Source organism: Falco rusticolus, chromosome 1, assembly GCF_015220075.1.
Source record: "Falco rusticolus isolate bFalRus1 chromosome 1, bFalRus1.pri, whole genome shotgun sequence".
In the NCBI taxonomy this organism is placed as follows: Eukaryota; Metazoa; Chordata; class Aves; order Falconiformes; family Falconidae; genus Falco; species Falco rusticolus.
The window spans coordinates 57,694,253-57,718,573 of NC_051187.1; the positions used below are offsets into that span (position 1 = coordinate 57,694,253).

At 39.0% G+C, this 24,321-nt stretch overlaps 1 protein-coding gene across 1 annotated transcript in view; it reads right to left on the bottom strand.

The window, feature by feature from the left end:
* Positions 1-3,699: 3,699 nt before the first annotated feature.
* Positions 3,700-24,321, bottom strand: part of PPA2 (inorganic pyrophosphatase 2) — a 36,380-nt gene continuing 15,758 nt past the window's right edge. The window contains 7 exon segments of the mRNA XM_037380499.1: positions 3,700-3,882; positions 4,931-4,970; positions 10,001-10,070; positions 11,592-11,677; positions 13,506-13,633; positions 21,246-21,372; positions 22,667-22,753. Of these exon segments, the coding sequence (XP_037236396.1) occupies positions 3,854-3,882; positions 4,931-4,970; positions 10,001-10,070; positions 11,592-11,677; positions 13,506-13,633; positions 21,246-21,372; positions 22,667-22,753 (567 nt within the window). The 3' untranslated portion in view covers positions 3,700-3,853.

The window sequence follows — 24,321 nt, forward strand, 5'->3', positions numbered from 1 at the left end:
AGCTGACAAATAAGCACAAAGTGACAACCTACAGCAGTGAGCTTGGCCTTTTTTGGGCTACCCTCTAGACCCCACCTGTAGTTTCAGGAAGAGAGCACAGCATACATCCAGCATCCTGCTGTGAGGAATCAAAAACTGCATGTGGGTCAGTCAGTCAGCATTGCTGAGCACCCAGGTCACCTCTGCACAACCCCAAAGACTCTCATAAAGTCAATTCAACAATGAATACAATTGCTGCTTTCTATCGCTTTCCCCTACTCAGGAGATCAAAGATTAAAGCACTGTTTCTGGCGAAGCAATTGCAACTCCTGCGTGGTAGGTAAACGTTCTTCTTCATTGACGAATGCATCCTACTGACCTCTTCAGTTGCATGAAACCAGCATTGTTACACATTGCTGCAATATTTAGGCAAAACTGTTCTAAAACATTTTGGTCACTCCTTTTTAATGTTCTACTTATTACTTTTACTCGCTTGAACCTCCTAGATGCTTCTTCCGTTCTTTCTGTTCTCTTCTAGCTAACTTCTCACCTCTTTGTTCCCTAAATCCCAGATCTCTTGTCCTCAGGGGTAGGAACCCAGGTTATCAAACCTGGGAGGGGCGGGGGGGAGGGCCTGGGGAAATCACCTTAAGTTTTACAGCAAGGACAGACAAAAAAAATTTGCGCCCTACTGACTTAATATTGGGTTTGTCTTTTGACTGGAGTAAAACTGAACTACAACCCATTAAAAAGATTCAAGCCCAGTAAAAGCAGAGAAGCATGAAATAATACTTTGATCAGTTTAGGACTGCTGCATGCTGTAGCTCTTGAGCGTCAATTTAAGTGGCAAACACAAGTTACAGTAAGGTGCTCCTCCTTGCATAACATCTATGAACAGTTCTCCCAAACACACTTCAGAATTACTTTCTATTCTTTTGGGGGGGTTTCGGAGGATGCCCGTTGTTGCTAACAGCATGTAAATAATATCCTAACAGTGACAACAGCATACTATTTTCACAATGCTTTGATTTCCAAACCTAAAACAAATAATGAACGTTATTTCCCTGTAAGTAGAACTCAAACCCCATTTTCACTGGAGGGACTGAAGCGTGGACTCCATGGCAGTAAACGGTACTATTTTAAGCAGGAGCTGATGATTTACACATGTAAAAAGAAACTTCACCATCACAATAGTGAGGTGGGAAAAGAAGTAACCTCTACTTTCTCTCCAAAACAGACAAAAAGAGGAAATCAAGATGCAAAGTTATCCTTCGAAGATATACATAATGTGTATTATATATTCAGCACAGAAAATACAGTTAAGATGGACTTATTTCCTGGGGAAAAAAAAGAAAAAAATGATTTCTCTTCAAGACATCTCTCCAGGAAATATTAGAATCAGATATAAGAAAGTTATTTTCATAAAATTATTGAGAAGTGGACACCGCTACACTAAGCCTCCCACTACAATAAACTGATTTTAAACACAACAATATAGGCACACAATACAAACAGAAGACCTAGCCTGTGAAAAGAGCCAAAATAAAATAAAAAACGTTTATTGCACAGACTTGTTTTTCCTGAGGATATCTGAAAAACGTATTCTAGTTTCTCTGTCCCATTTCCCTAATCCTCTTATTAGCAGACATTCTCTCCACAGCTATTTCATCACTTCATTTCTGAAATCCACATCAGTAGCATTCAGTACATTTCAGCAGCAAGGCTATAGGTAACAGTATATCTTTCTATCCCATTTGGGAAAAAACTTTAGCAACTATACATAAACAGGTGCTGAAAATACTCTGAAGACAAGACAGTCAACTGTTTATATACTCCATACGTAATAAATATTTTAACATTTTTAAATCTAGGATAATATTAGGCATTTCTCATAATTTCAATTTTCAGCTTTCCCAAGTACTATTTGTTGTCGTCTTGCACAGCATCTAATCCGATCTCAAAATTTATTACTCCTCCTTAATTCCTAACCACGTGCCATCAATACAGTTTTAAACCAAAAATACTAAAATTATTTGAAGCAAGAACGAAGTAACTTCTGACCTAGTCTTGGCATGTTCAGCATAGATACACATGTAAACAATATTTGGTTTTCATATGTGTACAGCTTTTCATTCTGTCTCTCAAAAAGATAAGGACAGCAGTGACCACTGTATAGGGAAGATAACTCGATTTTACACAGTTTGCTTCATTGCCCAGCTGCCCCTAAGCACTTTACAAAACAGTAAGGCCTCCTAGATGTACCACCACATGGGCAAATACAGCAGCTGTTCTGTGCTCTGCTACAGCTCACCTCTAACCAGAGAAATCCGAGAGGCTACACATGAACACAAGACACTACAGAAACACTTTATTTTTAAAAAAGGCCATTATATCTGTAAGTATAATGCTGCATGTTCTTTGAATTCTAAAATCTCAAATAAAGTATGGTAAATCAGCACTTTGAGTGTACATTGGATGTAACATATCGCTTGACTAAAAAAAAAAAAAAAAAAAGTAGTCCACAATATCTGAGGTTTATATTGCATTTCTCATACCACTCCTAAACTCTGTATAAAACTCTATGCAGATGGGAGAACTCCATCTACTCCCAAGTGCCGAGGCCCTAATGGAGATCTCCAAAGTGACTGGTGCTTATACACTAGAGAATATCCTAGCAGAAGGTCTCTAAACCAGGAAAATCAACTCCTAAAATCAAAGAACCATTCCCACAGGCAAAAGCTTTCTTATTAATAACTTTACTACGGAAAAATTAGTCCTCTATTGCAAGCCACAGACTAACTTTTCCAGTTCTTTGTATCTTCCATTTCCATCATGCGTCAGCAATACTAACATATTGTTTCCGTCATCATACAAAGCAGACAACTCTCACCTTTGTTCTCAGTAACAAGCTGGATAAAGCTATCAGTCTGTATCATCATTTCATCTCTTTCTACTTAACAGCTAGCTTTTTTTGGTTTGTTTTTAATGAACACCACGGGTACAGACAGGCCAGATATAAACCTGCAGTAGAAAAAGTGGTAGATATTTTTACCCTGAAAACACAAAGCTCAGTTCTATACATTTTATTAATGTTGATTCACTGAATGAGGAGCTATCAAAAGCCTTCAGGCATACACAACTCTAAAAATGGAAGCTTTCCATAAGGAAAGACCTTCCTGTGTGACGAAACACACAGGTTATCAAAACAGGACGTAGTAGAGAGAGCACACATGCATCCTCACTTCAATTGTTATGACACTAGCCCTTCCTAGTTGAATTACTCTTTGGAATGAAGTTGTATTTGGTTGGGTTTTCCTAAGGCAAGTATGGTCTGCTCATAACTTTACAAAGCACGCAGAAACAACTGGGCACAAAAGTGTATACAAGTCAGGGAAAGGCACCCAGTCATGTATTAAAGAACATGGTAAACTGTTAGGCCTATTACATAAAGTTTATTGTCCACCTGAAACGGATTACAGTCAGGCTGGCCAGACAAGCCCTAAGATGTAAATTTACGCAGTCTTCTATGCACCTGATGACTGGATTATTCCCATATCTAGAGAACAAGGTTGAAAACACCCTGTCTCCTACCTCATTTGATACTAAACTTCATGAGTGGGTAAGATCAATTCTGCAGTTCTGAGACTCAGAAACAAACAAGCAAGCCCTCCTCTTCCCTCTGCTCCACACTGTACAAAGACAGACATAGAAAGGAAACACTCATTTTTTAATATCAATGTTTATTTACATGATAGAAGGTTTACACAAGTTGAAGAGTTGTTTCAAGAGGAACCCAACAATTAGTGCTTTTGCCTGTCTTCAAAAAAGGGATGCCTTTAAGATTTGATGATGCAGCTTCAGAACACTTTGACGATCACTTGGGAAAAAAGTGCCAGGAATCAACTAAAACATAAAATACACATAAAGAATGACATTCGTTCTACACAACTGGCCGTACACAAACACTTGAAAAACAACATCCTGCTCTCTCAGCTGTCTCTTCTCCCACAACAGTACTTCTGGGTGAGGTCTACTCTCAGCCTGTGCAAAGCATGGCCTCAGACTAGTACCCGCTCACTTTAACAGTTTGGCTGAAACCACCCTGCAACAAGTTACAACACTGATGTGACCCTCCCTGGAAAACATCAAAGATCAGACAGATTATGTTCAGTTGTCTGTCAGAGGTCTGAGATTGTAATGCTTCAGTAAATAAATGCTATTTATTGGCATACCCTATAAGGGCAAACGGAATGCAGCTTGCTTTCCCATGACATGGACTACACAGATGTTACTTTGCAAACAATCTGGAACTTGACTCGTGACTAAGTTTCTCTTAGTGTTTCCATTAACTCACTCCATCTCAAAAAGCACGTATGTCTTCCCTATAGTTCCTGCCAGTAGAAATATCTTAAGTTTTAACAAAAACGAGCATGTAGGATTCATTCTTATTTCTTGAAGAAAAACATGAAGTTTTTTCAAGTTAACAAAACATATAACAGTGAAAAGAGAATTTTGTCCTTAGAACTTACATCTGAAAAGTAAATATGGTCAATTCTAGGAAAAGGAGCTGTTTACATGATTAGTTAGCTACTGTGAGGAATGACAAAAACTAAGGCAAAGGAACCTTTCTGCTTTAAAAAGGATAAATATAATGCACTTGCTCTCCTCAGTTCCTCACTTCCTCAGTTCCTCTTCAGTGACAGAAAAGTTTAGTCTTATCTTTTTATGTGGGCTATACTTTAACTCGCACTCAAAAGTAATCTCCCACAAACCACCCATGAATTTCTGTTCATGTTCTGTTTAACAGGGGACAGGCATTAGAAGTCTGACAGAATATAACAAATATCATTCTCATGTGCATTAAAACCACCTTTTTTAACAAGACAATTTTTATGTCGATTTTTAAAGCAAATTATTAGAGAAATTGTATGGCATTTGGGGAAAAAGGTACCTTCTGGGGAAACAGACTCTCCATTCACATGCATGGGTGCCTAAAAAGAAGAAAAAGAAAAAAACAAGAAAAAAGCAAACCAATGTATCAGTATTTGGTTGAAGTTTCAGAGGTAACACCCAAACTCAAAGCTATTTTACTGCTGCAGTCAAGAGGTATTAAACACAAACAGAACTTACTGTTGCCCCCACAGGACAACGTTCTACCTTACAGACTCCCTGCCCACTCCCCCCAACTACTGTACAAATTGCCCATAAATGACAAAACACACACACTAATGAGTGACACATTAACACCTTACCTAAAGGGGAATCTCCTACCATATCATTTTGATGAGAACAGGATTTGCTGTTTACATACTAAAGAGTGAAAATGCCTTTCCAATTACATTACTATACAAGTTTCGGCATAAGGTATGCATGTGATTATACGCACACACACACTTTACATTATATATATGCAAACATTTATAAATAAACATATGATTATACTCTCTTACAATTATATTTTGACAGAGTAGGATTCAGTTCTGTGTGAAGTGACAAACTGTTTTTAAAATGTAGGTCTGACATTTCAAAGCTGAATACACCAGGATTTAATTGCAGTATTACACAGTATGCCTTGTCCTGTAACTTAAAGGACAAAACTAAAGCCAGTTTTAACACTGGCTCGATGAAACATGCCTCGCGATGAGGATGCTAGTTACTTGCGTAAGAACAATCCTCCAGCGCCCTTCTGACAAGTTTTCCAAATGACCTAACTGATGGGAAAGAAGCAAAGAGCATCTCAGCAGAGGTAATCCTGCAACACTCACCTGCACACACAAATCAAGTGCAAAACCAGGGTGGATGCTGGCTTTTGCCATGACACAACCACTTACCCCAGCAGATAACCCCACAAGTAATCACTGAGGTGAACGCAAAAAAGAAGCCACCTCCAAGGCAGCATTTACAGGTGTTTGAAACTTCAGGAGAACAAAGCTGCACAGTGACCACCCATGTCTTCCACACCAACAGGGTGGCACTTCCTGCCACTGCTTTAACGGCACGTGATGACAATAATGAAAACTTTGCAGTATCCTGGCAGGCAGGCAGGCAGACCCAGAAACCGCGGAGCCAGGTTTAGCACAGTGCAGCTCTCGGACCGAGCCCCATTGGTGTGAAATTCCCTCGCGAGCCTGCCTGCCTCTGAGCACGCAGAGGGCTCAATCCACTGAGAGTGGGTCAAAACCCATGAGGAGGAAAAAGAAAACCAATATCCTTTTTCTCACTTTACCCAGGATAATCACCTGCACAAGGAGATTAAGCGACTGATCTGAAGGGATGTGGCAGTATGACAAACATAATCCAGGTCTTCCAGGCCTTACCACCAGACCATCACCTATCTTTCCAGCAAATCCAAAGCTTTATCCCACAAGGTAGGGAGAACCAGTCGTCACCATGTACAAGCAGGTGCCTGCCACTTCAGGGATAATTGCTTCGGAAGTTTAAGGTAAGGACTCGGTACCTTCCCACCACAAACAGATCACAACCTCATCCCACTGAACCAGGAGTCTTTTCGTTACACAACCCTTTCCATCTAGAACACAGTTTAAAAACCAAACAAAATAATTTAAAACAAAGCAAAATCCCAGACTAAAAACCCAATCAATCTTTTGTTTCACAACTGGCTACTGAACAGAAAATTCAGCCTCTAATAAGTCCCAAATGGAAATGCCCTCACAGAACATGTAGGGAGAAAGGCAATTTGCAGACTTTTCTTGCTTATATTATCTCTATATTATATTAATTATAATTATATAATTATCTGAATTACTCAAAACACATCATTAGATATACAGATGCAAATTTTGTTGGGAGGTTTTTTTAAATTATATGGAAGAGCCAAGTGTTTTCCCCTGCAAGACACTGTTCTGCATTTTATCAGATGAGACATCATCTAGCAAAGCTTTCCTAGTTCACTTTCCAGTATTATAAAGGGAAAAATTATGTGATAAGTCTGAGAACCACTGCTCTACTAACTATATATAGATTTTCTTGGAGATTTTCCAATTTGCAAAGTCCTCAGTAGCTTCTTCACAGAGCAAGTGAGCAAGCAGTTCTCAAGGATTAATGTTAAACAATAGTTTGGCTGTCCTGGTCAGTTTTACAGATGACAACACTTAAAACCCTGAAATAAATAGTACACCTTGGCACTAACACATTCAGCTACAAAGCTCTGCTCCTCCTGGCTTCAGTTTCCAACATACACTAACAGTGGAGCCGAGAGAGATATCAAACCATTTGCAAAGGCTGGAGAACCCTAGAAATTTTCACCACCTAGTGTTAAAACTCAACTAGGTTTGTAGTTGCAGGGGGCTGGTGTAATTCTGGCTGGTTCAAATGTTCCATATGTGTTCCCATATGCACATATTATCTTTTATCTCTTTGGGATTGTCGGGACATGGCAACTTGACCAGCTATAGAATCATTCCTAGTCTGCCACCAATACAGATGACAGTACACGTGCCCACCATGTAGAAGTGAACTCAGTGGAGTATAAATTCCCCCAACGGAGACAAGACATTCTAGTCCTGTATCTGTAAAATAATGAAAGGTCAAACAACAGCACAATAAATCTACTGAAATCAACAGGACTATCTTGGGAATTACCCAATCAAAATCTGTATGAAATTTTGATTAGTACACAACTTGGGAAGCATTTGGTAGGATTTGTTTGTTTTCCTTTTGTTTCTTATAGGTCTCTCGCTCACCATAAAAATTGTTTCATAGCAGTACCGAGTTTTCCTTTGGTGGGGTTTTTTGGGGGTATTTTTTTGGTTGAGGTTTGTGGTTTTGGTGTTTGTTTGGTGGGTTTTTTTATAACAACTCGATATACCTGCTTGAAGGCAATTATCACCCAGTCAAAAATTCCATATTTGAGTCTGACCCAGGAGACAGAATTGTAGGGTACCAGCTCTCACTGCACAAGTAGCTCAGAAATTTTGCAGTCGCTGAAATACATTTCTCATTGTTCTTGCACACAAAATCCCTACCTCAGCTTTCATTCTTCTGTTTTCAATCCAGAAATTAATAGATGGACATAAATTAGAAGAAAATGTATCTACTTTCAGTTTATAAAAACAAAAAACACAAAAAAACCACCCAGACAGACACAGGCAACTTTCATTTAAAATTACCACCAGCCATTAAGATTCTGTAGCCAACACTCATGTACTTTCACTTCAGGTGTTCATCTCTTTCAAACTAATAACCAAAGCAGGCAGTGTAGCATACTAGACAAAAAGATACGTGCTTAAAACATGCAGGTCAACCTCCCTGCTTATATTTAGAGTGTCCACCATTCATATTTCAAGAGCATTTTACTTTTTTTATTTATCATAGATTGGTAATTGCACGCAGTATGAACAGTATTTAAAAGAGTATTGCCTCTTCTCCCTGCCCAAAAAGCACCAAGCAGTAGTACCCTACAAAGACACAATTAAAATACTTTGAACTGAAAAAGAATGATGGAAAGGACAACTTCCCCAAACCAGTATCACTTAAAAGCCAGAAAGTGATAATACCTGATAAGAATGCAAGTGCTCAAAATAAAAAAAAAATAAAGTTTGATACAATATATTTTATGAACTTGTTTTTACTAACCTCCACCCCAAAACCCAGGAAGTTTTATTTGTTATTAAAAGGAAAAATAATGGATACTGCTGATTTAAACAGATAATTATTTACCCTACATGCTTCAAAGTAGAAACAGAAAGCAAAAGGAAATACTCCTTTGCAGGTTTGCCATTATCCAAATACATCTGAACTTCAAATTTTAATTGCATTTAAACACTTAGTAAAAGTTACTGTAAATTTGAAAACATAGAGGAGGTAAATATATGCTTTATAGCTGTGAGTGACATGCCTAAAAACATATCTGAATTCCAGAATGAGTTTTTCTTTCATTTAAAACTTACATTCCAATTAATAAACATTTATAAGGCCAACCATAAAGACACTTTTGAAGAAGTCCTGAAAGCAAGAGACCTGAATAGGAAAACCAGTTAGGTTTGACACTTTATGACTTAAACTAAGTTTTCTTTGCAACTGACAAGTTTTACTTCCTTGTGACAAAACACCACCAAGGACAACACATTCTTACTAGAAATGCTGTTGGAATGTTACCTGCACAGACAGTGGATGGCATCCTGAACTTGCATAATTCCTGTGACTACTGGGGCAAAACACTGGCTGCCCAGACAGCCACGCACATGTGCAAAATACCTGCCACACTCATTTGGTCACGAGCACAGTCTCAATCATGGCATATGTTAAAAATAAAACCAAGAATAATAATAATAATTAAAAAAAAAGAGTAATACTTGGGGGTTCTTTTCTCCATGTAATTTCTGGTAACTTTGCTTCATTTCTGGCATCCAAACTAGCAAATTTTAAAATGGAAGAAATTCTCCTCCACTAGCATTTGCACATGAAAGCATCAGACCTGCAGGACATTTTTCTTGCCTGAACAGGAAACCTGCATGTTTTCATTTTATGTTAATTTTCAGAATATGACAGGCATTCTTTAAGAAACATTCAAAAAAGCATCCCCCTCTCTTACAGCAATGCATTTAATTATGCAAGTAGACAAACAAAGGATCCCTTTAGTGATTAGGGACTACAGTCAGCTAGTCAATGAGTTCTAACACTGGGTGGTAACTCATGGCAACAGGGGAGACAGAGAAGACAGCAGGCTAGATACAAATAGCAGTCCATCTTGCTATTTAGGATCAGAAGAAACAGCACTGCAGAGGGAGAAAAAAAGACAAAACAAAAAACCCCCACCAGAACAGCAATGAACCTGCCAGAAAGCACAATTGGACCACTGCAATGAAAGGTTTGTATTATAATGCTTACATTTCCCCCACAACCTTTGTGCTCTTCCTTTTACTTTATGCCTAAAATTTTTATTTAAGGACCATTTCAGTTTAGCTACTTTCTTTCAGTTTTGGAGCTCTTAATCTTCTTTTCCTATTAATCACTTAAAAAAAAAAAGCAGGGGGAGAAAAAAAGTACAGATTATCCTTACCGACTGCACAATCATTCGGGCATCCTCTTCGCTGCAACAAAACGGACTGCCATTCACCAGAACATTTGTGCTGAAAAACAAAATTAAATACACATTTTATCAATCAGTGGAAAAGAGACACACACACACACTATTGAGTACCTATGGAAAAAAACACCTTCACATATAGAGCTCAGAAATGTGTATCTGCAAGAAATGAGGAAGTAAAAAACATAAAAGTAACCAGTAATGCTGGAAGAGAGCAGGGGCGTGGAGGGGTGTTCTTTGTTTCTTTGGATTTGAGGGGGGGTTTAGGCTCTATGTTCTATACGAATACAAGCAGTGCTCACACTCAGAGCTTTTGGCAGCTCACTTGGGTGCAGTTCAGGGGACCACAGTTAAACTAAATCCCCCCACAAAGTCAATAGAGATAAACTGGCACTTCCTGAGGGAATTGAAAAAACACCTAGATGGCTACCACAAACAGCGTGACTATCCCCCTGTCTCTTGTGCCTTGAAGGACAGGCAGATTCTGTGGCAGATCACCCCTGGTTTGCAGTAACCTGCCTGCAGTATGTAGCAAGGAGGAAGAAAAAACACAAGTCAAAACTCTGCTCCTACATAAAGCAGCAGACACCTGTACTGCTTCCAGAGAGCAAATTCTGGGACCAAGTACTTTGCAGAGATCTTTCCCTATAAATATCCTTTCACACCAAAAGTGAATTTGGTCATGAGTTTTGAAAGTCCTAAAGAGTAAACAGCAACAAGTTCAATTCCTCAAAGTAAGACTGCAATTTTAATTATTTTTTAATTTCGCCAACATGAACCTCAAAGCACTTCTGAAATAATCAAGACCAAAATTTTAATATTATCCTACCGTATTTCTATCATGCTAAAACAGAACTACCAACCTGGCCAACTGCTACGGTGTTCAAACAGCTCCAAGAAAAAGAAAGTCACTTTTTCCCAATAAAGTAGAAGACAACAGCAACTATCTGAGCACACCTTTCCCCACAGCCTTTGCCCTCTGGTTTCAGCTAACGGTAGGCAATCTACTGTTCTTGGAAAGCACCAGGCGAAGATACCTGCCTACTTTTCAGGACCTCTGATGCCAGAATTGCCAATGCAAACCAGTCCAGAGAGCTTAATAAAAGTCCATTTTAATTTAGATCAGGCCAAAGGCTAATAAAAAACAGTAATTTGGCTCTCTCATTCCAGACAACAACTAAAAAATATGGAATGCTAAGCTGCTAAAGAATTTTGCAGCACAGCAATGCAGCACTGAAGGATGGAATAAACAGTGACAAGAGGATTTACACGGAATACCAAGATTCTCCCAAAATGATACTGAACACACACTCTGGGGCCATTTTCCTAAAGTTAATCTATATCACTTTTATATGATCAGTATGTTTTTGGAACCACTTACCAGTAAGTCATTATCATACAAGGTGCAATTAGTCAATCATAGTCTATTATCAATTATCAAAACCATGAGTATTTCTGTCATCTCAAAGTAAAAATTCTAAGCAGCTCATGCACAGCTGCCACATGTAGAATACCACCAGCACTAGCAAAAGACAAAGAAGAAAAGACATGACTGGACACTTACCACTTAATAGTACCTCCCTCAGCTTTCTTATGAAGCAAAGCTTTCCAGTGTTCATGGGTGGATTTAATAATTTCAACAGCAAAATCCTAGTTTACATCAAGGAAAAGTTTTATGCATTAAAATGCTATTAAACAGAAAAAAAGTCACAGAACTAGTTTAGTAAAACATACTTTTCATCTGTTTTTTTTAAAGGGCCCTCCTTCAAGGCCTCATTCAATTTCTGTAAAATATAACACCCTTTTTATGAAAAGAAACAAACTTCACTATCTGTCAAATACAGTGGCAACACATTCAGGACTTTCCCTTGGTCCACAGCCAGAAAACATGAAGGCTGCACAAATAAATCAGCACTAGATGCTAAGCAGACACCTACAGTTGTAGAAAACTGTACCAGGTCCTAAATGGGACAAAGTGTCAGCTACGACTCCTCTGTCACACATACACATCAAGGTCAGAGTTAAGGTTTCCCCTCTAGTGGCAAAATTTGCATTTACTTCATTAATTGCCCAATCATATACTTAAGCATTTGCAACAACGTAACATGTCAGCTGCTTAACAGTTTTTGTTTGTTTTAAACAAAAGTAATATTGGGGGCATGGTAGGGATGAGAAAGTTTTTTAAAAAAATAAAGTAAAATAAGCCCTCCCTGTCCAGATGATGGTATCTAGACTGGCTTGCAAAAAGCTGCCAACAGAACATGCACACTTCCTAAGAAGGAGAGACTTGGCAAAATGCCACTGGAACATTGTGAACTTCACCAGAGCTGCTGGAGCATAGCCAACAGCTGCCGCCCCACATTCTGGGTCTCTAGAAATGTTGGAGAATTATTCAAGTGCTCCACACCAGCTATCCTGGGGCATTTAGTGCCTCAAGCCTGAACTCCAATGGCCTGACAGGGATATACCGTTAAACTGTCACTACAGAGTGACACTCTGCATTACAGAGCAGGACAATTTCTAAAAGCAGCTCCTGAGAGAACAGGGGAGAGAGATGAGGTTATCAAGCCTTACAACTCTACACTGGATTGATTTAAAAGACAGTTCTAGTGCAGAGGGGAGCCAGAGCATCTCTTTAACCAGACAAAACATGTAAGTTGCCTGTGCTGGTTAGAAGGCATTTTATAACTTTGACAGCACACAGCAAGGCTGAACTAGCTGACACACGGGCATCATTCAACAGGAACCTGTGACACTTTTGCCAAAAATAGTCTACAGAGTGTGCAATACATGATTTGCAAGTCACTTTTACTCAAATCACACCCAATTTCCTCTGGAAAAATCCAGGTATTTTCTTCAGTGAGGTCTATTCCCAGGTCCACTCTCCTTTCAAACCCTGGCCATTTTTACCGTAGGTAGTTGAAAACACCATTCATTTTCTAAAAAAAGAGAAAATATTTTTTCAGCCTTCAAGCCAAAACCAGTTCAAATGTTTTCACATAGAACTACCAGGAAGAAGTACACCTTGAGCAAATACCAAATATGAAAAAATCTGCAACCCATTGTCTGCCTTAAATGGCATGGCCTTAAAAAAATTGTCAGGAAAATTTATCAAATCAGGACTGAAAAAATACCTGAAAAGACTATTTGTTCATTCCTCTGACAGTAAGAATGAAAATGCTGTGAAAAAAAACTACAAATGCACAGATAAGTGTGTAAGTCTCATCAGGATTAGGACTGAATGTTTGGTTTTGTTTGGCTTTTTACTGACTTCCGTTAATAAACTATGCATTTTCCCTGAATAAAATGGAAGGCAGCAAAGATTATTTATTCCTAGCCTAATAAATCTTTTTCAAAGATCCCTCCTATAAAAATTCTTTTTGTTAAAACCTCATCCTTTACAATTCCAAAAAGTCTATGATGTATTAAAGAGGCTACATGACAGAATGATGCATCTTTAGTTTTGGATTATCTTCACCTTGTCTTTAAATTCTCCATTAAAAGCAAACTGATTTTCCGGTTTACCATCAGGGACTTTATATAATCTGAACCAGTCAACTGTAGCCTCAAGATAACCTGGCTTGTGCTTCTTAACATCGTCAATATCTGTAAATTAAAAAGAAAAAAAAAAAAGGAAAAAAAAAAGAACTGGTCATTTTTACTCACAGTTTTTGTAACATTCATTTTTTAAAGTCTCATAAAGGATCTGCAAACTATTTGATTTCACTGAGCACTTTCAAAGTCATCGCGGAACTTCACTTCATTACATCAGGTGCCCATAGTTGATATCTTACGCTTTCACAACCACGCTGAACAGGTAAGCCAGTTGCCTCCTGCCCTTCGTTAATGAAGGCCCAAAGGGACAATGATTAAAAGGACCATACTTCTGACAGGAGAGGAAGAAAATTCTGTATTTATAGGCTTTCATCTCAATACGTATCTCTTGCAATACTTAAGATTATTCAGTGAGGTAATTGTTTTCCCCAGCAACTGCAGGGACTAAAAGCATTTTTTGATAATGAAAGAATAGCTAGTAAAAACAATTTCAACATATGGATTTTTAAACCAGCACCTCAAAACAAAATACAGGCTTGACTTCTCAAAATTACGTTAAAGGCATCCCTTTGCTCACATTACTTCCAAATTCAGCCCATTAGATACAAGACAGGTATGTGCCAGGAGCACTAAACACTAACTCTACTGATAACCCCGTGATATCTGCATACTCACAGTGATAAGTCAATTCTACCTTTACCTCTATAATCCTACTGTGCAAAGATGGAACGGGACACAAAGAGGAATGCATGCCATTTGCAGGACACCCTTGGGAGGCAGAGATGAACATTGCCACAGTGGGTACAGAGAGATTAAACAGTCACACAGTAATTCTGCTCAAGGGCTATACTACTATAGCAAAGGCGCAGTTCATGATCTTAAATGTTCACTTCTGCTGCGCCTATCAAATTTTACCAGGTTGTCCTGTGAGACTACCATCAGTTCTGTCACTTGCAACAAAGTGGTCCTATCAACCCCTTGGCAAATTAACTCTCTGGCAATATGTTTACATGGAAAAGCCTTCAACACAATTTTAATTGATTTTGATATAATAAAGGAATTTGTCCTTTCTGGAAGCAAAGTACTTTTTGTAGCTGGTGTAATCCTTCGCTTTCCATCTATTTCCCTCCTAATGTCACTTCTAATGGAAATGGGAGCTGACTTTTTATTGCTGTACTTTGCATGCAGTCTTCCAGCTTTTTCGTAACTTCACTTTGCCCACTTCCCATGGTGTTATTCTCTTTTTCTGGTGTTTTCGCAAGTCAGTTGCTGATTTCTCCCTTCTCAATTCCCTCTTGCTCTCTCCCAGTACTGCTTGGTTACTTCATTCTCTTCTGCCATAGATATGCCTCACTAACTGACATCTCCTGGTTGGCAGTGATTCCTAGCAGATACTCTTCTGTCTATCCAGTCCTCTAAACCAGATTTTCAGAGTGCTTAGTCTTCAAAATTGACACCTAGTCCTGTGCTTTCCATCTTTGAGTGCCTAAATGTCTTTTTAAAGATCTAGGCTGTGAACCTGAACGAAGACATTCAAGTATTTCTAAAAAGGACAGTATGAGAAGGGAACAAGCCTTGTGCTACAGACAATGCAATTCTCTGTAGACCACCAAGAGAGATGACACATGGACTGAACTGTGTGACCAAACCTATGTGAGAAGATAAGCCGAGTGTTCATAGGCATCTCATAGATGCCACTCCCAAATTCCACTGGATCACACACTACCCAAGGAATAAAACATAAAACTTTGAAGAACCTTATGTAAATTTTTGCTTCTGCACACACTTAATAGGGCTACGTGTTTATGGACTCAGAAGTAAAACACATTTTGCACTTGGCTGCTGGCCATCTGCCTGTAGAAGATTAGGGAGTTTCATTGGCAGAATCCCAGAAAAAAGCAAGGGCACATAAGGCTATGCTAGAGGCAGGACTTCTAGCTGAATACATGCTTTAAGAGTACAAGAAGTCTTTCACTGGGATGGGTGGGTGAGACCAACCAAGAAGAAAAGATTTAGAAAAGGGTGGGGACTTGGTTGGATGCTTCATTTGGGCACTAATAAAACTGCAGCTCCAATTCAAACTGGTTTCAGGGCTACAGTATATCATCCTGTTCACTCCAAGTGTGGGACCATTCTCCCATCTTGAGCCCTTGTAATCTCCTCCCCTTGAGAGGTTTGAACTCACAAGTTCTAATACTTGTTGGAAGAGACAGTATCTCCTCAGGTCTGTAAAGCAAACTAGGCTGCTGCAGCAACTTCCTTGGCTTCCAGCAGTGAATGAACCCCAGACCTCCATGTCTAGACACTACTTAAATACTTTCTCAGACTGCTGGTCCTTTCTTCTGGTTCCTGTTCCAGCAAATTTCTCTCCTAACTCTGCTTCTCCACTCCTCCTACTTGGTTATTTGTCTCCTATTCCCATAAAAACCATTCACCAAAAGTGTCTGTCTACAAACTGACACTTGGGCCCCTCCCCACCTGTTGTTCCTTATTTACAGGCCTTGGTTTTATTTCTTTAAAGGACTCAAATATTAGAATAGGCTTTGGGGCAGCCTTTCCTTACCTCCTTAAGACAGGGATGACCACCTTCATGGACAGAATCATGTCTCTGAATTTCACATTCTCTACTGGAAGATACCTTGCCTAGGTACAATGACTACACAGAATCAGGCTACAGCATTGTATGACCCCTAAAGTACTGGCTGCTGTATATTCTCTTTTTGAGGACTTAAGAAGGGGGACAGCGGTTACTTTTATTTCCTTGGTCCTTGCAAGTTACTTTCCTTCATCCCCATGCTTCACTTCACTATTCTTTATTATGAAGGACAGCTACTGGGCACCATATGAAGCTTAAATGGTTGAAAGAAAAAAAAAAAACCCAACCAAAACATCTATATTATAATGCATTGCTTGGGGGCAAGCAGCAGGAAAAACGTGTATGTGTGTGTGCGCAAGAATAAATTGATCCTGTTGCTGTGCAGTCAGCACGAAGCACAAAATATAAGGAAAACAGGAGCTCTCACATCCACAACAGCCATGTCTTCAGTTCCTTACAAGCTGCCATAGAAAAGCTTGAAAGACAGCTTGCCCTCCATTCCGAAATCCAAACAGCATCTTTTGGATATCAGGGGGAGAAGGAGAAAAATATACTCTGAGAACAAAAGACTAAGTAAAGAAAGGTAAAATAATAGATCGTGATAAGCAGTACAGTGATATATGATTTAAACCAAACAAACAACAACAAAAACACACCAAAAACCACTTAAATGTCTTTCCCACAGTAGACACTGTTAAGACACTTCCTTCTGACCCTGACTGCTTACCTTCCCTCACAACTACGTACTCACACTGATGTCAAAAAGGGCTTAGCAAGTATGGGAGTAGCAAGCACGCACCTGGCCTAATGCGGTTTCATTCCCACAAGCAGCTCTTGCAGGTATATTATCAGCAGGTACCCACTGGGCTCTAGGTGGTAACGTCTTTATACTGCCTACATACAACCATAGGTCACATTTTTCTGGGCACCAAAGTTAAGCACCAAGGGTTTAAAAAAAAAAAAAAAAAAAAAAGATAGCTAATCACATTAAGTGTGCAGTTTAGTCTCAATAAGGAAAAATCTCTGAAGGCTGGCACAAACAACCACTGCTAGCTCTCTTGTCAATAGAGTGAGCCAATGCAAACGCAGATCCCAATTCTATCTGGCTTTGCAAGACAGCAACAAAAGCATTTGTACCAAACTACTGTTTTTAGTACAACAGATGCTGCTTCTTGCAAGCAAAGCTAAAACAACATGCTTGCAGCAAGCTTTCTAAACAAGGTCTCTGGGAAGAGAGGACATATGTTTTTAATAACATCTTATAAACATTTACAGGAAGCAGCAGCAACATTCCATATAAAGGCATTTGGTGTATTTTGTGCAGCCTGGTGTGAGGGGGTAGGAGGGGAGCCTCAGTACAGATAATTAATTTCTTTATATTGAATGCTTACACAAATCCACAACAAAGGTTTTCAGGGCCTCTCTGCTTCTATGCATATAAATACACTCTCATGCAAGGATCTATAAAAATATATGGTACAAAGTATGCCATATGCTTTGTTTTTGCCATTTAGGGTTTGATCACTTAATTCACAAAGCCAATCTCAAGTTGCATGCTGGAAAAGAAGCGTGACAAGATAGCACAGTTAACTATACCAGTGCCAGCAAATGATAGTGCAAGAAAGCCGGCAGACTTCACCAACTGCTGCAGAATACAACCAGTCATCTTTCCAGTAAGCAACAGCAAAAAATGGCTACTGAGATTCCAGGCCAGTAAAACACCTCCAAAATGCCATCCATTATTCATCCAATTTGCTCAGGGAAGGTAAGATGACCTTTTGAGAGCTGGACTTTTCATAAGCTGTTTCAAACACACTTCCTGTTTCAATTGCCAGCGATATTCAAAACCTCTTGTCCAACGTGAAGATGCCATATACATTTAGACCAAACTGCAGCATGGAAGATGCTCATCCTTTCTAAGCCCAACACTGTAAAGCACATCAAGTATGTATGTGAATTTCAATACATTAAATTCTATCCAAATTATGACATAAGCAGACAAGCAGTCCTTCCAGTCCAAGAATTTGTTGCTTCTCATGGCTAGTATTTTACAAAAAAAAAAAAAAAAAAAAAAAACCACCACAAACAAAAAGCAACAACAGCAGCAAAAACACAGCCAGGCCTATTACACCACCAATATTTAGTGTTTGAGTGTGCAGGGAGCTATTAGGCCATTTCCCACACTTGCTTGATCTGATGTTGCTTTACTGGCCTGCTAATGGCCATCTACTTTGAAACTGCCTGAGCAGAAACACACCACAGTGGTTTTCAGGTTGCCACAAAGACAGATCTCACTGACATAAAGAAACTCTGTCATAGATACTTGCATCTGACATACATCTTGTATTCGGAGTGATATTATCCCCACGCCCACCAGTATTAAGCACTATAATTTCAAACAGATTACCTTCACAAGTCAGTCCAAAAAGACACTAAGCCCTTGCTATTCCCATGGATGACACAGTTCCCAGTCGAACAGGTGCTAAGCACTGCTTATTATTCCTGGGTATTGTCACTATAAACTAGAGTTTCTCATTGCTCTGTGTGAAAGAGAGAGTTCTAGGCAGGGTTTCCAATTTAAACCAGTATTTATCAATAAATGCCTGCAGGACACAGTACAGTGGAGTGCTATGAATAAACAATGAGAACTGTTCAGAAGTTGGGACTGCTCAGTTTTAAGTTCTGTGAAGTCTCAAAAAAAATCAATTGCACTTAGGAGAACGATCACAATCCCAGAAGGAGAATATACAGAGTACCTGGGGTGTGCTTAAAGCAGCAAGAAGAGTTAACACACTGTGCGGGCTCAGGATGGGGTTTGCAAGTAATCACCGCTCTGGTGTCTCGGAATTATCTTTTCCAAATGTTCACTGGGGGCTGTGCACATACTCAGCTGAAAGCAAATGTGATGATTCTCAGTCCAATTCAAAATGTTTAACAAACGATATAAAAATTACTGGGCAGACTTAGAAGGCAACACTTAGTCTCATCTTTCCCTAGGAGGCCACCACCATAACACAGCAGCACGTCAATTACCGAGGGAGATACCAGTTTTATCTGTAGCTGCTATCCCTTTATGCTGAAATAATTAACATATTTGGGAAGGGGGGAAAACAAGTATAAAAGGACATATTGTACTGCCTACTCCAACAGATTTGTTTGTTTTCAGACTGAAGAAGGATTGCTGTTAAACACTGCAAAGCTAGTCATGTTTTGTGAAAGCAGATGGGGGCTTTTTTTCCCCCACTCCTTTTTCTTTTCTTTTGTAAATCCTGGACTGCAACTCCAATCACAAAGAGAAATCATATTAAATTGGATACATATTTCTGTACTTCTCTGAACCTCAGAAGAACAGTTCTCCTCTTGAAGTTTTGCACCTTTCTCTGATAAGAAAGGATGTACACAGGAATCAACTACAGACAATGGTTTATGCATTCCCCCCTGCCTTTTTTCTTTTTTGTTAAAACAAGACTAAAACTCTTACTCCCCTCCCAAACAAACTAAAGCTGTAACACAGCTGACCAATCAGTCATTACCTGAAAAACCAAAACAAAACAGAGGGCTTTCAAATAGAGTTACTTAACCCAGTGACATAAACTGTCCCAATTTTGTCCCTAGTTAGTGAACTCCTTTCAAATTCTCACACCAGCTTTTCTGATAAAACTGTTGCAGAAATTGTTAAGGAAAAAGGGTAAGAGTTAAACAGAACAATGTATAGAAATAAAGTGCTAATTACTTGTCTTTTAACTACTGGCACTTATATTGCATTTTACTGCACATTACAGAGGCTCAAACTGATACTAACATTAACAGCAAACTATTACTATTTCCTTAAGCAGAACTTCTTAATATCTGTCAAAGTAAAGTCATAAACACTATGTAGTAATTAATCTGTTCAATTACTTTAATCAACATCAACCCAAGAGTTTCCTTTTCCTCATTTCCTCTTATCCCCTTCTTCCCCCACAAGCCAAGTATTCTCCACATGAAAGCAACCTGCAAGAGAACTTGAGAATGAAGGGCCAGCCCAGTGATATACTTGCTTTACATTCAGAAATCAGGAAAAAGCCTCAATGGCAATAATTACTTACAAAACCACTGGATAGCCCTATGCCCTATTCTTACAGGAAGGCCACTCTGTGCCTTAGTGCTCCCTACCAACAAAGGGCAGGCTCTGATCATACATACCTGATGACATATGGGTTTTGGTCTCACAACAATCACTGTTTTACACAAACCTCCTCACTTAATTCTCATGATTCCCAGTAACACTGTGTTTGAGGAAGGGAACCTCCATTTATTCAGAGAGAAGCTGCACTTTACCTGTGCTGTAAAAACTTAACTCCCTGCAGTTTTAACACATCTGTATCATCTTCTCATGGGAATCTGCAAGCAGAACTCCACCTCACATGCTACTTGCATACATTTTAGTACTTGAATTCTATTTGGATACCAAAAGCATGGTCACAAGGAGGACCAGTCTGGAAAGGATATTTCCCCCTGCACTGCTAGTCATCATCAAGGCTGATATTAGGGTGAGCTGCATTAGCAGTTTACTTTCAAAATTTTCAAGCTAAAAGGTGAAAGTTAATCATCCATACTAGGTAACAAACCCTGGAAGTAACCCAGTTACAAGTGACAAAACATTGGAAATGTGCAGCCTTTTTCAGAATGCAACGCAATGCCTGCAAGTATGAAAGGAACAAACACTTTCAACAAGCAAAACAGCAGTGTGCTACACAATCTGAGTAGGTAAATATGCACCATTACACAGGAGATAAGCCTGTAATTTTAAGAGGTCACTTTCTAAGGTGGTTGTGTTTCAGAAGTCAAAAGACTTTCTGCATGACAGGTTCTCCTGAAAATCCAAGTCAATCTTTTTCAAAAGCTTAGTACGAAACCACATATGCCCTCCTTGAAGGAAGTACCAGATTTAAACAACAAAAAAATAGTCTTGCCTTTCTGATGTCTGCCTTTTATTGGCCTGGGTGGTCTAAACTCAGCTACAACTGAGTAGCTACTGTGCAAGCTACTGACGTAACTTGCATTAAGAAAGGTAAAAATACTTGCCGTGGATTTTCTGAGCTTCTGGGTCATCCGCACTGATAGCAATTATCTTCCAATCTGTCTCTCCTTCATCAACAAGAGCTAAAACACCCAAGACCTTCACCTGAACAATCTCACCAGAAGAACGAATCTGAAACAGAACATAATCTCACAAACATTTGGAAAACACTAAGTAGAATTTCTCTTTCACCTCACAGGCTGCATTTTTAGCCCGCAGCTAACAGAATTGCAAGATAGATCTGTAAACCCAGTACACATGTATTTAACATTACTAGCCTTTCTCCCACCACTGCTATTCTTCAACCGTCAATTCTCCAGTCAGCATTTAAGTAAACAACAAGCCAGAAGAATTTTCCTTCTCTTCTACCCTAGTTCTTCCACACCTTCTTGATGTTCACCCCAAACTGCAACTCAAAAGTATCTCATACTCATTTTTTAACTCCTTCCTGCCTCTTGAATCTCTACTTTCTCAACTCCTGGTCTTAGTCTATCTCTTTCTGTTCCTTACATTTGACTCAAATATATACATATAAACACACACTCCTTCCCCAAAAATATCAGCGCAACTCTTTTTTGCATTTTTTGGGGGAACTTACTTCCTACCAGCTAATACTCCCTTCAGAACTCTTTCTGGATCCCTTAAAATTCAAGTTTTAGGTTCCTTTTCTCAAATAAAGACACCTTCATTGAGGTCATCAATTAAATTTCCCCTTACCTAAAATATCACAAGAGATCCCTCTTCCAAACTCATCTGTTTTAAACCCCCATTTTGATACCACAGAGGATTGCTCCATTCTTTGCTGCCTCCAGATACATAAAATTTTCTTTCAGTGAGCCAAACCTTTCCACCATACCTAATAATGGTGTTTGCTGCACCTCTTTTTCATCTATCCACTATGTATCTCATAACTCTGCAACAGGTTCCTGTCTTGTCTAGGCAAGAGGGATCTACTTTTGTCTGCACCTATGAGAAAACTCAAACTCACCTCCTTTGTGGTTCTGACCTTGTAATTTTTTGTGCATGAGACACTACCATACTACTTCATCTTTCAGAAACCTATTCCTAGCTCCGTACTGCTAACAAGGGAAAAAAAAAGAAATCTTTTCCTTCCCCAGAAATCTTAAACTCCTCCTCCTTCACCCAAAACTCACCATCCAGCCACAGAACTTCAGGGTGATGTTCTCTTATTTTCCCGTTTTTCCAGTACACAGACTTTACCAAATCCTGCTTTTTTTCTCTCCTTTTTAAAAAGTCCACCATTTTCTTACCTATTCCCTCCTGAGATCCTCTCTTCATACTTCTGTTATCCCCTGAGACTATTACTACCTTTTCTTGTTTTCCATCTGCCCAACTCCTTCCAGAAGTGGTTCCCAAATTCTTAAATTAACATTGACAAATTAAATTAATCCTGATGAAGACAAACCTTTGAACCTATTTCACAAACATCAATAGGATCATTATCCCCACAACATCCTGTAATGTTATCTGTATGGTTCGGATCTTCCCAGGTCTGTCAAAAGAGAAAAGAATTATCAGTTACCAGCTGATCTGCAATTACAATTACTCTAACCACTAAACTACTAATATTAATAAAAACATCAGCTTTCTGAGAACAGGCTGGCTCAATGGGAAAAGAATAAACCATCAAACAGCCGACGGACTGACACCGAGTAACTCATCCTCATACTGAAGACAAGTAACATGAGGATTACTGAGGACATAATAGCAAAAATATTAACTGCATCTGTGAATCAACACATACACTTTATCAAATTTCAATCATTAACGCATCTGAGGGCCCTGAGTAGTATTTTTTACTAGTGGTTGTGGGATTAAGCTAGGACATTCTACAGCTACATTCTTACTATACACTTTAAATACCATAGCACTAACAAAAGTTGCTTTCAAAAACATGAAGGCTTTGAGCTAACCAAGCTCCTAGGAAAGGATTTGTAAGCACCAAATTAGCTTTTCAAATTTTTAGATTTAGGTATGAAAAATTTCTCAGTATTCTGAGAAGTGCATGTTCCCAGTACAGCCAACAGCTTAAGACCAAAGAAGCTTCTCAAGGAGGCAGGTTCAAATCCCTGCTCTGAGCTCTGTACAAGCAGAAAGTACAACAGCCACTTATACTAACTTAATTACTAGACCAGTACTTGTTTTATCTCCTACTGGCTAGTAATGAGCAACTCATTCTGAAGTTGAGAAGTTTTCCTGGTAAGAATTTTGAGTCCAAAGAAGTTTTGTTGAAAAGGTGTTAGAAAGCTCTTTTTCCAAGGAGCTATATTGTTAGCTCCTGCTGTCCATGGTCAAACCTGCACGTCAAACTTGTTCTTGAGAACTTGACCGATACTAAAAGGCAAAATGGTGAAAAGTAAATGCTCCGGTGTTTAGGTAGCAGAATCATCACAAAAAAATTGCTGAAGTGTAGTCAAGAGAGAATTGCGGTTTGAAACTTATTTTTCCAATACTCTTTTAAAGTGCTTTTTCTTTAAGGCTGCATCAAACTAGTACTATTCTCTTGCCCAGATGCACCACTCCACCTGTAAGTTAGAAGGAAAGCTCACTAGAAATACTATTGTTCTCTGTCCAGTACAGTAACTCCTACAGTAATGATAGCCCCTACTGTAATTTTTTTCTTCTCTGTTCCACAGCATAAAACAGCAGCTACAAATACGTATCTTTAAGCCATATACTCAGGTTGAACTTAAAGCAACTGCTCATCCTGATGAAAATCCTCTTGTGGTAATGGAGACACTGAATTGGATTTTTTTTTTGTTACAGCTGGAGTAACTTCAACAACTGGAGATGTAATAATCCAACTGGTATTTTAAAGTTATTACAGAAAATAAAAGTAATAGTTATCTCCAGTCCTCTCTGACTCACAAGGTAACAAGGGGAGCTGAACATTTCTCCTGGGGAAAGTGTCATCAGTCCAAAATACTGCACTTTGTACAGGAAAACATTCAAATGTTTAATTTTGGCTTTGTACTAAGGCACACATGAATTTCCAAACATTAAATGGAGTGGCTGGTTCCCAACTATACCTACATGGAAACTTTGGCTGCTGGGACTGCT